The 16,057-nt window shown below is 34.7% G+C and overlaps 3 protein-coding genes and 1 pseudogene across 3 annotated transcripts; 3 read left to right on the top strand and 1 right to left on the bottom strand.

The window, feature by feature from the left end:
• Positions 1 to 324: 324 nt before the first annotated feature.
• Positions 325 to 5,071, top strand: LOC121235795 (kunitz type trypsin inhibitor 104-like). The gene is made up of 2 exons (XM_041132213.1): positions 325 to 909; positions 4,711 to 5,071. The coding sequence occupies exons 1-2, from the start codon at positions 416 to 418 to the stop codon at positions 4,838 to 4,840; spliced, it is 624 nt and encodes a 207-aa protein (XP_040988147.1). The 5' UTR covers positions 325 to 415; the 3' UTR covers positions 4,841 to 5,071.
• A 2,067-nt stretch (positions 5,072 to 7,138) lies between these two features.
• On the top strand, positions 7,139 to 8,165 carry LOC121268805 (kunitz type trypsin inhibitor 104-like). The gene has a single exon (XM_041173069.1). The coding sequence runs from the start codon at positions 7,218 to 7,220 to the stop codon at positions 7,863 to 7,865; it is 648 nt and encodes a 215-aa protein (XP_041029003.1). The 5' UTR covers positions 7,139 to 7,217; the 3' UTR covers positions 7,866 to 8,165.
• A 414-nt stretch (positions 8,166 to 8,579) lies between these two features.
• LOC121235906 (mitogen-activated protein kinase 19-like) lies at positions 8,580 to 14,554 on the bottom strand. The gene is made up of 10 exons (XM_041132342.1): positions 14,111 to 14,554; positions 12,472 to 12,880; positions 11,971 to 12,098; positions 11,778 to 11,837; positions 10,935 to 11,084; positions 10,640 to 10,795; positions 10,249 to 10,460; positions 10,044 to 10,145; positions 9,520 to 9,683; positions 8,580 to 9,200 (listed from the first exon to the last, which is right to left on the bottom strand). The coding sequence occupies exons 1-10, from the start codon at positions 14,132 to 14,134 to the stop codon at positions 8,794 to 8,796; spliced, it is 1,812 nt and encodes a 603-aa protein (XP_040988276.1). The 5' UTR covers positions 14,135 to 14,554; the 3' UTR covers positions 8,580 to 8,793.
• LOC121236277 lies at positions 12,188 to 12,305 on the top strand (annotated as a pseudogene).
• Positions 14,555 to 16,057: the final 1,503 nt, after the last annotated feature.

Genomic DNA, 16,057 nt, shown 5'->3' with positions numbered 1-16,057 from the left:
TTCTTCACAACTTTTCCACGACTCATCCTACGATACATTACACGTACGCCCACACCAAATCTATAAACATTTCTTTTATATACCCAGTTGATAAATACAATTGACGTCTAGTCGTTTATATTATGTCAGATTTAAAATAAATTCTCTTTTATCAGTTTGGTCTTTTTTTATCAGTTTAGTAGTTTCTCTCTCATGAGCTCTAGCAGTTTGATCTCTCTTCTCAGCTCTCTCATCAAATATCTCCACGTTAGCTATGTTTACAAGCTATTTGTACCATGCGCTTGTAACAAGCGTTTTTCATCTATAAATACCACGCCCTGGCCTTCGTCCCAGACACACCAATTCCAAATACAAATTACAAACTCAGGAACCCAGAAATTGTTATTCATCTGTTTTGCGAGAATTAGTACTCGAAATGAAGTTGCTCGGATTGATTGGAAGCCTTAGCAGCATATGGCTGGTCTTGGCCATATCAACAGTAGTAGCCCAGCCATCATCCTCTCCCGCTCCTGTTCTTGACAGTTCGGGAAGTCCTCTTGCACGTGGTGTAGAATACTACATCAATCCTGCTATTACTGAAAATGGCGGCCGTTTCACCTTGATTAATCGCAATGACTCGTGCCCATTTTACGTTGGCCAAGAGAATCTTTCAGGCCCGGAAGGCTACCCTGTTATCTTCACACCTTTCGCTGAGGAAGATACAGTGATCAGGGAGAATAGGGACATGAGGATTGTGTTCTCTGCGTCCACGATCTGTGTGCAGTCAACTGCATGGAAGCTTGGCGAGAGAGATCCTGAGAGCCAAAGGAGATTGATTGTCACCGGAGAAGACCAAGGCAGGCTAAGTACCGGCAATTACTTCCGGCTAGTGAAAGCTGCCGTCGGAGACAATATCTACGAGATTTCATGGTGTCCGACGGATGTTTGTCCCACTTGTAGGTTTGATTGTGGCACTGGTGGTGGTTTGGTCGAGAATGGGAAGAGGCTGTTTGCATTGGATGGAAACGTTCTTCCTGTTATGTTTGAGAGGAGGGCTTGAATTTGTTAGTGCTGCTGATAATGGATTCTAAATAATGCTCAGCCATAACTATTTTAATTGTAACTTCCAACTTGTTTGAAATAATATTGAATTATATATGTATTCGAAATAAAAGGGATCTCTCTCTCTCTCTCTCTCTCTCTCTCTCTCTCTCTCTCTCTTAACAAGGAATCAACATCAAGCTCATGAAATGGCCACTCATTTGTACGTAAGCTTGCTTGCATGCAGCATTTGAAACTGGGGTGAAGTAGTACTGAAGTATTATCAATTTGGATATGCTCGAAAACAAAACATAAATCTTCTTTTTTTGGATTTGGCTATCTATCTATCTTTCCACATAACGTACGTTGTTAACAAGATTGGATTTTCTTTTGTTAAATTTTACATCATACCATGCATGCTATAATATTATTTACATTTAAAAGTAATTAATCTTAATCCCACTTTTTATTTTTTATTTTTTTTGGGTACGAAATTGATTCGTGCTCAAACTAATTATTATCCATAACTTAATAAGTAACTTGTGTTGATTAAGGGAAAGTTTGGATAGTGAGTTAAAATAAGATGAACGTTAAATAAAATATTGTTAGAATATTATTTTTGTTTTAAAATTTGAAAAAATTGAATAGTTATTATATTTTGTTTAAAAATTTAAGAAAATTATAATGATTAAATGAGATGAATTGAGAGGCTAATGAAATGAAAAATTTCTTGAATGCTTGGTTTGAGGAACTTGACATTCTTCTTCTTTTTTTTTTTTTTATTTTATTTAAAGGACGGTACTCTTCTTTTAAAAAAATGTAGTTAAAGTTTTAACTTTTTTCTAAAAAAGGACGGTATCACTAAAATCTTACACCATACAACATTAAAAATATTCAAAATTTGAAAAAATAGTTCCATTCAACCAAGTCAAATTGAATTTGAGAAGAAATTGAATCGATTTTAATGAACATTTTAAATTGTTCATCGAACTGTTTCAATTAACCAATTTAGACTAATTCTAGCTAATTTTAGACCAATTTGAACTGACTCCAATTGATTCAAAACTGTATTTAGTTTTTAAATTTTCTATAATTGAGTTTATTTTTATTTTTTAAAATTTCTTGTAAAAAGTACGATAGAACTAAATATATATTTATAACTTTTTCATCATTTTATTCAGCGAAAATTGTAGAAAATCAAAACATAAAACATATAGCTCTTTATTTTCTTTCATTGAACAAAAGAATTAGGAGATGAATGAATGATTATTTTATATTAAATTTGTGGCTGTGAATAAAATACTACCTTTAGTACCTCGTGTTTATGACTTAATGGTCTTTATCTTCTACGCATATTAGGCAAAAAATTGTTGACAATTGAGGTTCAATACATGAATTACATATTTATTGAAACTATTTAAATTCATATAATATTTTTATTGAAATTAGTCAATGAATTTATATTTTATACTCTTTTATGTATATGATGTTATATGTTTGAATTGCATTGTATATGATTTTTTTATACTTTTTATCAACATTGAAATAATCAATTTAAAATTGTCATGAATCTCCAAATTATGCAAATTGTTGAATCGCTCTTTATAAACCCTATTACGATTTTGTGACCCTCGAAGATATTACATATATATATGGTGATATTAAATTAAGTAACCCAAATGCCACTCGAGAATATAATTAATTGAAGATTAACCTTAATTAATTAATTAAGTGACGCAAATATTGTCATACGACAGTCATAAAAATTAATCGGTTTACTATGTACGGATTACATTTTTTCTTTCTGTATGTCGAAACAATAATTATAAGTGATCACCAAACTTATCTTCAATAACAAGAACGACATTTAGAATCAACCGAAAGCATAATTAAAGATATATAGATATCAGAATATAATCTTACAAATTAAAACGAACTAATTATTACAATATTGTATCAATTAATGTGATAGTAGTACTTTAAGATACTAAATTTAAAACGTTTGTTAATTTCCAATATTTAAAATATATGAGATTTGTAACCTTTAATTGCGCCAACTAGCTAGCTAGCAAGGATTTTTGCAAATTAGGGTTAATCATAAAATATAAAGAGCGGTACTACTCTGCAGCCTACAGGCACCTACTCATTATGCCGCCTAGTGCAAATTGTATTTTTATTTTTATTTTTTTATTTTTTATTTCAAATATTTTTTAAACATAATAAAAAAAAATACAAATACTCTAATAGTCACTCCCTTAATCATTGAGGAAAAAAATTAAAAAAAAAAAATTCAATGCATGAGCTAATGGTCAAAATGAGGGGGCAAATGATGAGGCATAGTAGCATTATTCAAAAGATAAAATGTGTACTTTCTATATATGTGTAATATTCGCATGTGGAAGGGGCTATAGATCATTAGCAATATTGTTTTGTAATGATTAGTTTGAAAAATTTATATTTAAATTATGTTTAGAAAGAAGATGGGATGAGATGAGATGAAAATTTTAAGATGAAATCTATTTCCAAATAAGAAATTAGACATCTCCCAACAGTTGCCAAGTTTGAAATATTGGGAGCAAAAGATGCAGTTTTTTCCACTGCTTTGAAGATTCCCTGCACCATCAGCCTGCAGCCATGAAAGAGATAGATAGTAGGCTTATTATTTTGTGTGAATATGGGGCTAGCTAGCTGCTATCACGGGGACAATCCAAGCTTCAAAATAAGTGGCCCAGCTCAGCTGAGTTTGTCCAAAAGTCCAAAACTATGTATATTGCATATTATCTTCACAACAGCAATTTTGGTGAAAACTTGTAAAATCTTCCATTGTTGTCATGTCTGGCCTCAAAACTACGTAGACAATTTTGTTACCCAGAACTGTGTTGTACATAAACGACCACCTCGGCTCTCACACGTGCAGACTGCTTGCAGAAGTATTGGTTGTCACCTCGATCGTTTGGTACACGTAATTATGATTAAAGAAGATTAGAATCTTGAACTTTTATTCCCCACTATTTCACGACTCATCTCATAATTGGCATGCATGCAAACATACGCGCACCAAATCTATAAATACCACGCCATGGCCATTGGCCAAGACAGACACCAAATACGTACAAATTAACACAAGTTATATTCTTAAAAGCCCAGAAATTAATTGTTCCTTCGCAAATTCATTTGTTGTACGAGAATACTCGAAATGAAGATGATCGGATTGATTGGCAGTCTTGGCTCCATTTGGCTAGTCTTGGCCATTTCTTCAGTAGTAGCCCAACCATCATCCTCTCCCTCTCCTGTGCTTGACAGTGAGGGACGTCCTCTTGAACGTGGTGTAGAATACTACATCAATCCTGCTATTACTGACAATGGCGGCCGTTTCACCTTGATTAATCGTAATCACTCGTGCCCATTTTACGTTGGCCAAGAGAATGTTTCAGGCCCGGAAGGCTTCCCTGTTATCTTCACACCTTTCGCTGAGGACGATACAGTGATCAGGGAGAATAGGGACTTGAGGATTGTGTTCTCTGCGGTCACGATCTATGTGCAGTCAAATGCATGGAAGGTGGGCGAAACAGACCCCGAGACTGAAAGGAGATTGATTGTAATCGGAGAAGATCAAAGTGAGTTAAGTACCGGAAATTACTTCCGGCTAGCGAAAGCTGCAGCCGGAGGTAATATCTACGAGATTCATTGGTGTCCTACCGATGTTTGTCCCACGTGTAGGTTTGACTGTGGAACTGCTGGTGGTTTGGTTGAGAATGGGAAGAGGTTGTTGGCCTTGGATGGTAGCGTCCTTCCTGTTATGTTTGAGAGGAACGCTTAAGTACTGCTCCTTATCAACCGGAGGCTCTGTCCCTCGATCGCATGTGTAATATTGATCAGCACTGAAGTTAATATTCAATAAATGGAGCTATAGCTGGCTTCTTGCAATAATAAATAAAGCTTAGGCATGCATGTACGTTTTGTAACTTCTTCAATTGGAAATTAAAGACGTTGTAATACATATATATATATAATTTTCGAAACTGAAAGGATCGAAAATGTCATAATCTCTGATCTCTCTCTCTCTCTCTCACTCATGAATGGGATCATTATAATGTGCCTGCATTTCTTGGAATCATAAGGAACATATACATATACATGTTTTGTTTTTAAGGGCGATCGAAGATTGAGCTGTTTGAGCGGCACGTCTGCCCTTGTGGTTAGGATAGTGCCAAGCATGTGAGTATTGAAATATATATATATATATATTTATATATCTCTCTATCTATATATAAAAGCGGAAATATTGGGCCCAATTGCACGCACGCATGGTAGCATGCATGATGCAGATCAGAAGAATCAAGGATCTGCACAAAAACAAACACACGAATGTGTCCTTTAATTTAATTTTTGGATTTGGCTACAGCAATATTAATGGTCCATCTTTCACACACACACACACACACACACACAACATATATAAATATATATTATATGTGATCATTGTATCAACGAATTCAACTCATATGATCCGCACGCACCAATAGTTTCTGTTAATTTAATCGTCGTGTATCATGTCATGCATGCTTTAAATTCGTCGAGCACCCGATGGAACGACCGCTTGTAGGAAACACATGCATGCGCGTAAAAAATGCTTCCAAGTTTAGTTAGGAGAGAGAGATATATGAAATAAATATTATAATATTTATATTATTAATATAAATTTCAAACATCATTACATACTTAATAAATAATATTAAAAAAACATGCATGAGTTTGGACATATTACAGTACGTACATGCACTCTGTACATGACCACCACCGTCATGCACACGGTTTCTGCCAGAATACTCCAAACAAAACATGCATTAAACTATGCTAACGTACAAGCTAGACAAGTAATTACTATTTTTGCATAATTGCATAATTTTGCATTATTAAATTGCTTGATTTCATTAATATTTTTCAGTCCAAATATATAATATTCTGTGGTCATGTCATGTATAGCTGAAAGTTGAGATACTAGTGAGTTGAGATGAAATGAAAGTTGAGATATATAATATCCTGGTTTGGATATTAGTGAGTTGAGTTGAGATAAAATAAAAGTTAAAAGTTGAATAAAATATTATATTTAGAATATAAATTTTTAATATATATATATATTTAGTTTTGAAAAAGTTGAATTGTTTATTGCATTTTGTTTGGAAGTTTGAAAAAATTAATGATTATATGAGATAAAATGATTTCACTAGACAAACCAGGCTAGCTAAATGCTACATGATTTGAATGTTGAAATGAGTTAAATTGAGTTGTGAATAGCAATAATTTGTAAGTCGAGTAATAATATATGCATAACGCATTGCATAACACATTGCACAATAATATTATAAAATGTGGATATTTTTGTAAAATGATGTTACTTTTATAAGATGTTTTATAAAAATACCATTCCTTTAAAACATAATTGTGTAAAGTATTGTAAAAAATGTTGTGTGAATCATTTTCCTTTATAGAAAGTTGAAAAAGTAGTGAATTATATTAATGATTTATTTGAGATGAGTTGAGTTTAATTGGTTCAACAACTCAAACACAACCTGGACAAAGTACATCTTTCTTGACAGCATGCAATTACTTTTGCTAATTCCAACGTTCAGATTCATCTTTGAAACATCAATATTTCATTAATTTCCCAAGTTATTGGATTCTCCTGAGATCGACTATTCCTTTGAGATCATGTGAGATCGACTATTCCTTTGAGATCATGTGTAGGCTGCCAGCAATTTATGGGGTTGGATTTTGCAAATAAATGTGCGCATGGCGGCTTTAGACCTTCATGACAATTCAAAGCTCCAAACTTTGTATGGATAGGCATTGAAATGTCATGTTTTATGGTTCAACAATATCCTTTGTTGTACATATGCGACCGTGCGTGCAGGCGTTCCTATATACAGTCAATGCCCAATTTAACTGATTGTAAAAAGTCTAATGTATTGCTGTACCGGCAGTATGGCACCCTTATGGTACAAGCAATTGCTGAAAAGATAAGATCTTTGGACCTGATCTACGAACCATTTTTCCACGACTATCTCAAGGATTAATACTCCAAAGCCTATATATATAAACCTTGCATGCCACCACCAAAACATACATATAAATTTACATAACCCCTGCGATATATATAGATCAGTTTCATCTGCTGTTTGATCAGAATCATCAAAATGGAGTTGACGCGATTGGTTGGAAGCCTGAGCTTCTGCATATTCCTAGTCATGATGGCCATATCTGTGGCAGCCCAACCGTCCGATGATGACTCTTCTCCTCCGGTGCTTGATATCGCTGGACGGGCTCTTGAACAGGGCATAGAATACTACATTAAGCCTGCCATTACTGATAATGGTGGTCGTTTTACCTTGATCGACCGAAATGGCTCTTGCCCTTTATACGTTGGTCAGGAAAACGTTTCGGGTCCGGATGGCTTCCCTGTCATCTTTACACCTTTTGTGGAGGGAGAAACTTTAATTAGGGAGAGCAGGGACACTAAGGTTGTATTCTCAGCAGCCACAACCTGTTTACAATCAACTGCGTGGAAGTTGGGTGAGAGAGACACAGAGAGTGGAAGGAGATTAATTGTCACAGGAGAAATCGTCGTCACTGAAGAAAATGAAAGCTGGAGAAGAGCAGGCAATTTCTTTAAGATTCAGAAAACTGAAGCTGGGGATAATATCTACAATATCGTGTGGTGTCCGACTGAAGTCTGCAATTTTTGCAGGTTCGACTGTGGGACTGCTGGTAGTTTGGTCGAGAACGGGAAGAGGTTGTTGGCCTTGGATGGTTCAGTGCTTCCTGTTGTGTTTGAGAGGGCTTAAAGATTTATAAAGTCACCATATAAAATATAAAACGGGGTGGGGATAAATTAATGGAGTACACAGTAAAAGGGAAATAAAGGAAAAAGAAAAGAAAAATAAATGGAGCCTGATTCTATCTATTAGCATGGCTGAGAAGAATTTCAGACTTCCAGTCTGCATAATGAACAGATCAAGGCACGTAATATGCTGGTACCCTATAAAAGTACAAGTTCTGTATACTGCCCTTGTTGGCTTTTTCATTGTATGGATAATAGAATGAATATATATAATACATTGAAATACAATTTTCTTTCCATCGAATCTTTTCCTTTTCCCCCACATGATAACCCGACAGTTTCTTTCAATAATAAAACAATGCGCTTCGTCAGTTGGGGTGCGCAAATTCGTGCGCCAAATCGTCTGTATATCGCAGAATTGAATAATGAAGTTACTTTCTGTTCCTGGAATCGGTCTGCCACTATTCACTACCTTATATCTTATAAAAAATAACGAGTGTAAAGTGTGAATAGTGACTGATTAAGGCCGGCTTAAAGAAAGGAAAAAACAGCAAACAAGATGATCAAAAGATTGGAATAGTGTCCCCCAATAATGGGAGCAAATTATTGCATCCCTTAACTGATTGAGCGCACAACATAATCTAACGATCCCCCCCCTCCAAAACACAAAAGCACAGATAGGTCAGACAACTCAACACCAAGATCAGATCTCTGAAAGTGTTAAAGAACAACTTACTTTTTATTACCAATTTCAATGATGGGACATATTTAACATGTACATAATCAGAAACAGAAAAAGAAAAAAGTAGATAAACCTAGAAAAACCTCTTTCAAGGAAGAGATCCTAACTATCACCACCTTCAGCTCCAAACCCACGCGTAGATTGTCACCTGAACAGCTCTTGCATATCCAAAAAACCACACTTAAGATAGTCAATACTGAAAAGCTCCAGCGTTCCTGTGGGCAGCTACAGCTACAGCAGCAGCACCAGCGGCACCAAACTTTGACTGTGCCTGCAGCAGTTTTGCATCAATAGTAATTCGGTCCATTAATTGATCTGCCATGGCATGTGGATTGGTGTTTACATCAATGACTATGCCTGAGGTTGGGTTGCCAGATACGTGGCATTGGGTTTGCGGTTTGGCTTGTGACAAATCCCTGTCTGCCTCTAACCTAGATTTCTCTGGATTTACGGTGCGACTCTTGAAGAACCATTGTGGAGTGCCCGCCTGAGGAGTAAGAACTGCATTTCTATCAAAGACCCTCGAACCATATTCATCTTTGATGTTTCTGCTATCCTCATAAGGCAGAACTGGTCCCACAACTCTCCCTGGTTTTGCTGTGCAGAGAAAAAAGCATCACCATGAGTACAGAATCTGAGAATATAATAATGATTTTGAACTCCCTTAAATGTAGTATGGGAACCAAACTCACACGTTAATACAATATGGGCATCAATCAGATTTATCTTACAATCTTCCATATTTAACAACATGAAACTCATGGAACTGGACGTGTGAACAATTCCCAATTTTTGCTAGCAAACTCACATATGACATACTTACAGAAGCCAAAATGTCCAATTACATTTTTTCCAAGGAAAAAGTATTCTTGACAAAGAAAGGGGCAGAGTTAAACAAAACTACAGAATGCCATGCCTGTCGGAACTCTTGGTGGAGGCCGTGAAACCTTAGAAGCATTTCCAGAACTTGCATCCGCTGCCCTAAAATTTGTTGAAGTCTGCTCTGCAATTTGCCGGTTCTCATACAAATTCAAATTTTGCCTTGTGCTTGGAGGAATTGTATTTGAGTGAACAGTAGACCTGGAAAAAAAGGGTTTGTATTGGTAAACTGCACTCGTCAGGGTTTGCTATAAGCCATAGTGAAGCTTCATCATCTAACTTAAACCACATTATGCTCTCTAGCAGTAAAATTATTTAACATTTAAACCGTTTCATCATTAGCTTAATAATTAGAGTAGTTTGTAGTTCTGCTCTCTGATAGCATACGTTGCCACAATGTGTGCAAACCCAGAAAATGTGCGCACAACACCTACACCAACTAGGATGTGGATGATTACAGTTTTTGAAAGTTTGACTTCCATACTTTCCTATAATAAGTGGGAGTCTAGTCATTACACACACAATAAGTTGGGAATTATTGATCTTTCAAACAATCTTTACCGGGGGAGAGAGACATGCTTCCTCTCTAAAGGAACAACCGGTGAACTTTTACCACCATTTTCCTCAAGATATGCAAATTGCTTTCTGAACTGGCCTATACCACTGCATTGAAGTAATATGCAATAAATGATCAAAGGTATAAACCATAATGCACTTAAAAGGGGAAAATTATGTAACTGCGCTCAGTAAGAAGCACCGTTAAAACCTAGGATATAGGAAATTTGTGCCTTCAGTTCCATTCACATAGTCTTTAAGCAGTTGAGGATGGTATTCTAGTATCTCTCGATATATCAGTTCTCTGATGTCCTCCTTCATGACCCTTCGCCTTTCAAACTCAAACTCCAACTTTGAGATTGGCTGAGCAGAAGGTTCTCTCTCAACTTTAGAAAGTCCCTTAAAGTACGGATCAGCCAGTGCCTGAAGAAAGGAGAGAGGGGAGGGGGGCGGGGGGCGGGGCAGGAAAAGAAAACAAACTGTTTCAGACATTATATCAGGGGAGAAAGGAAAATAAATCATAAAGATACTTGAGAGATTTATTGGCTAAAAGAATCTCAAGGGTAGTAATCAAAATCCCAAGAATATGAAAGAGCACAAACCTCTTCAGCAGTTGGCCGATCCTTTGGATCAAATGCTAATAGCCTTTGCAATATACTGAGTGCAAGAGGATCTGCATTTGGAAATTTCTGTTGAAAGGGCACGTGAGGTTTTTTTCTCATTTCTATCAAATATTTTCGAGCTCTCTCATTTCGAACCTGCATATATGTTCATCACATTTTTTTTTTTATCTGTAATAATATGTTCATCACATTAAAATATCAAGAGCTCAAAAAAGCAATTCCTATCACTAGTGCAATCAGAATTGAGAGAGATAGAGAGAGAGATGCATCTTACTGCGGAAATGGTCTCGGGTGAAGGTGTCCCAAGAAGATCAGTGATCAAATCTAATTGATGAATAATACTTTTGCCAGGAAATAATGGTTTTCCCGTCAGTACCTCGGCAAAGATGCAGCCAATACTCCATATATCAATTGCAGGAGTATACTGCAAAAAATTGATAAAACAAGTCAGACAACTTCTTATATTCACCAACATAAGAAAGCAAGCGCAATTGAACTGCTTCAGAGAAACAGATGTAACCTGACACAGTTACCTGAATGACAGATATTTCAACTTCCAGGACAGTTCAATAGTCCTCCCTGAACAAGAATTATTATAGTCTAGGTATTACTGCTTACTATAAGCACTCAGGAGATATTCCAAAAAATGCATAATTTTCAATGTGGTACCCACTTTGTTTGGGGTAGAGGACAAACGACCTAGAGTAGCTAAAAGGAAGAGGAGACTATTCTAGATGCCCGTGTAAAATACTTCATTAAAGAATGTTAAGTGGTAAAGACAGATGTCTGCAAAATAAATTACCAGAAACAATCAAAACACGACGATGAAGTATTGAGTCTGACAGAAGGAAAGAAATGTAGAAACAAAAGAAGTATGAAAAGAGAAACAAAGTTGCATGCATAATAAAATAAATCCATCAACTTAAGTCACACAAATTGGAGGACTGGCGTGTGGATCCATCCAGCTAACATAGGGGCAGCTAGAGCAAAGACAAAAGAGCATAACTGCACCAATTTGAACCAGTTTTTTTAGTCTAGGAAGCTGTGGGCCATACTCCTATAATATTGTCATTGGATGAAAATAAAGACTAGTTCTAAAGGGATGCAAGCCATATACCTTAGCAAAGAATGATCCACACAATTCTGGAGCCCTATACCACCTTGTAGCCACATAGTCCTGCCAGGTATATCAGCAAAAATAAAAAATAAAAAACCCTAAAAGATGATGATTCACTCACTACAGGGGGGAAAAGAATCATTAACTGAGTCAACACTGTAAAGCCAATTGCGAGTGTAACAAACGAACATACCGTCCAAAATATTGCGGTTGGCATATCACTGAATGCAACTCTAGCTAGTCCAAAGTCACAAACTTTGAGTTTGCAATTTGCGTTTGCCAATATATTCTTTGGCTTAAGGTCTCGATGATACACATTTGCTGCAACAAATCAACTTAAATCATGTAAATGGTTACAACTAGTCCAAGACTTACCCCTAACTCCTCACTGACGAAAAGTTCATTTATAAGAGATTAATAAAATAAGGATCCCCTGGTAGGGAAGGGAACAGCCTTCGGGCTTACCAGCTACCACACATACGGTTAAAGCTTCCCACCTTCTATAGTGGATCTTATACCCAAATTTAAAATACTCAAAAAAAAAAAAAGATTAAAATAAAGATGAGAATGTGCCGCAAACACAGACATAAAAACTGCTGCCAGTATTAAAAAAAAAAATCTAATTGCAGAAGTAACAACCACAAAAAGAAGCAATCTTCATAAACATAGGACAAGCATGAACACACAAAATTACCTGTATGCATAAATTTTAATGCACGTAGCATCTGATAAAGAAAAAACTGATGGTGTTCATGCGTCAAGTCATCATTAGCTTTAATCACTTGGTGAAGATCAGATTCCATAAGCTCAAAAACAACATAGATGTCTTTAAACTCCCTCTTCGATGGTGGCAACATGATGCGCTTAATTTCAACAATATCAGGATGCCGTAAAAGCCTGAGCAACTTGATTTCACGTAGGATCCTTATAGAATCAGAGATATGCTCAAAAACATCATGTATTTTTTTTATAGCTACTTTTTCCCCAGTATGTGTGTCAATTGCTGCACAAACAACTCCATAGCTTCCCTTGCCTATAACTTCAAGAATTCTATACCTATTTGCATCACCATAATCTGTGAAAAAATCCATTTCTTTCATGACCTGACAAAAGAAAAATCAAATTTGTGTACATTTAGATCTAGTTCAGGTGGTTAGTACATGGCAGACAACTGATAACTACAAAGAATCAACAGTATATAATGCATAAGCCTGGAATTAATTTCTTCTGCCTAACCATATAACGAAACAGAAGTGTGACGTATCCAAAATTTAATAGCAGACCACAGATACCCAAACAAAAGATACCCACATGACTATAGCCTCAGATCAATAAATCGCCCAACACTGTCCTAAACAACGGTTTCAATCAGTGTTTCCCGACCATTGTCACAGGTCCTAGTTTCTGAGATCATCAGTCAATTATAAAGCCAAAATGGACAACTTTTACTGACCCATAAGACACTAAATTAAAGGAAAAAAATACAACATTAAAATAAAATTCACAATAAATTATCCCAACAAAATACATTATTTGGGAATAGAATCTGGCACTAGAGACACAAAGCTAACAATTTGCAACAGTATATGAGCCCAGATTCCTTTCTTGGAATTCAATGTCAGCATGGTCATACTTTAAAAAAAACTGTGAATAAATCCACATAAAGAAAGAATCTGCATATGCTTGTAGCTTTTTGTTGTTAGGATCAGTAACCACTAAATTTTATTGATAAACAATTTAAAGACATCGAAACCAAATAAAACTAAATCCAGCGCACATCAATTAAAATCTAACATGCTCATTCGTTATTCATAGTTCCCTATAAGAATATACGGGTAAATTATAAAATTAAATCCAACGCACGTCAATTAAAATCTCACATGTTCATTCGTAATTCATAGTTCCCTATAAGACCATACGGGTAAATTCCCAAGAACAACAGGCGAACAAAAGCGGAAAAAAAAATTGCATGCGTTCTGTGGTTCTATGTTTTTCCAAAATTCAACAACGAAAAAAGAAAAAGAATACAAAGAATCAACAAAAGGAATAGTTATAGCGGCCCAGTTTATGTTTCGCAAATAATTTAACCTTCTAATTTTTCTTTAATTTTCTTGTACTTAGGTTTCATCAATTTAGACGCAAGGTTGGCCACGTTTATTCACGAACTTCGATTGCAAGTTCCAACGACCAACTTCGTCCTCAAAACACCAAAAGATCGAAGAAAATACTACCCAAATCCCACAATTTCACTTTCTTTCCCTTTTCCCTCAGTTTCTCACCAACCAAATAGAACACAGCCTTAAATCAAGCGATAGAGAGAGAGGGACAGAGACCTTTTTTGGCTGATTGTGCTGCATACTCTTGTTGCTTGCTTGCTTGCTTGCTTGCCTTTTTCTTTCAGATCAAACTGAAACTCCAAGAATTCAGAGAAAATCTAACCGCATTTGCCCCAGTGAGACCTACTCCGGATCACAAGACGAAAGTCCCTAGTCAGTTTTCGTTCCAAACCCTTCGTGGCACACATACAACACCAAATTCTCATCCAAATCTCGATCCCCACAACTCGAATCACAGATCCGACACCCTATCCTCCCCAAATTCACCATAAAGAAAAAGACCTCCTCACCACCAACAATCTCGAACTCGACCGAGAACTTCGAATTCGAAACCCTGCTTTGGGACAAATCGGAGATTTTGAGAGCTGCAGAGAGCTTAAAGTAAAATAAGAGATAGAGAGAGAGAGGGAGAGAACTTGTAGTAACTTTTGAAGTATCGTCTCGTGTTCTCTTTCTTATCCACTTGATATTAATCAAATTTTCTTTTCCTTTTTTCTGTATTTCTAATTCTTTATAAAATTATAGAAAGATTTTATAATCCAACGTTAAACTTATATTTTTAAAGGAAAATGCTATTATACTGTTCGATCTTGATCATTAATGTATTTTATTTTAATTTTTTAAAAGTTTATCATTAATAACTTTGTGTGCTTTTTAAATATTTAAAAATGTATAAAAAAATAAAATAAACTAACGGTCAAATTCATTGATAAAAATTGGGTGGCATTTCCATATCAGACATGGTTTGTTTTCGTAGATAAAATGTAATGAATTGAAATTAAAGTTAGAAATTGAATAAAAATATTATTTTTATTTTGAAATTTAAAAAAATTAAATTATTTATTTTATTTTATATGAAAATTTAGAAAATTATAATGATTAGATAAAATGAGATGAGCTGAAATGAGTTGTGAAAACAAACAAGGCCTTAGACTACGTTTAGATGTTGAACTGAGTTGAGTTGAGATGATAAAATATTGTTAGAATATTATTTTTTAATATTATTATTATTTTAAGATTTGAAAAAGTTGAATTGTTTATTATATTTTATGTTGAAATTTAAAAAAATTATAATGATGAGTTGAGATGTATTTAGAAACCAAACGAAGTTCTAATTTATCAAATTCTAAAAATTAAAAGTTTTACCATGCTCACAAAAATAATTCACAAAATAAAGTTTATAAATTGATGCGGTTAGATATGATGTGTTAGAGTTACTTTATAATAAATATAGTTTTACATTTTAATATATCACATTATGTCGAATTTTATTTTATGAAATTTTTTGTGAATAAACATTTTTAATTACGTAGATTATAATAATTTCAGAAGATTGCACCATTACCATTTGACTTTAACTCATTTATCATTTTCAGAGGAAAATAACTTTAAATATGTCATCCGTTCTTCCAATAATAAGTATTCTGTCGTCTCACTTGGCAAAATAAAATATAAAAGATTTTTCAAATATAAACTTTTAGACGTTCTTTAATATAGTACTACTCATATTCTAAAACTCATTTAACCGTTAATCAAATTTGACGTCGCAAATCAAGTTATATTAGTTTATAAGCTTATTTATGTAAGATTCTTTTGTAAACTTAACACTTCTCCAGATATTAGTGTCTTTTGTACTAAGTTATAAACATCTTACATATTTTTTTAGAAGTGCTACAATTATAAAAATATACTATAAAAATAAACTCAAATTAATATGGCTTCATATAATTATACGTTAAATCTACTTTATAATAAAAATAATTTTACAATCTAACATATATATCATATCAAGCCGCACGTTAATTTATGTGTTTATTTTAATACGATTTATTTGTAGTTAAAATATTTATCTATTTTTGAAGTATGTCATTGGAGTTCTTATCTATTTATCTTTAGTTCCACGTACATGACAATGAAATGCTCAAATCGCAATTAATGTTACAA

This window comes from Juglans microcarpa x Juglans regia, chromosome 6D (assembly GCF_004785595.1).
Source record: "Juglans microcarpa x Juglans regia isolate MS1-56 chromosome 6D, Jm3101_v1.0, whole genome shotgun sequence".
NCBI lineage: Eukaryota > Viridiplantae > Streptophyta > Magnoliopsida > Fagales > Juglandaceae > Juglans > Juglans microcarpa x Juglans regia.
This window is presented reverse-complemented; position numbering and strand designations above follow the sequence as displayed.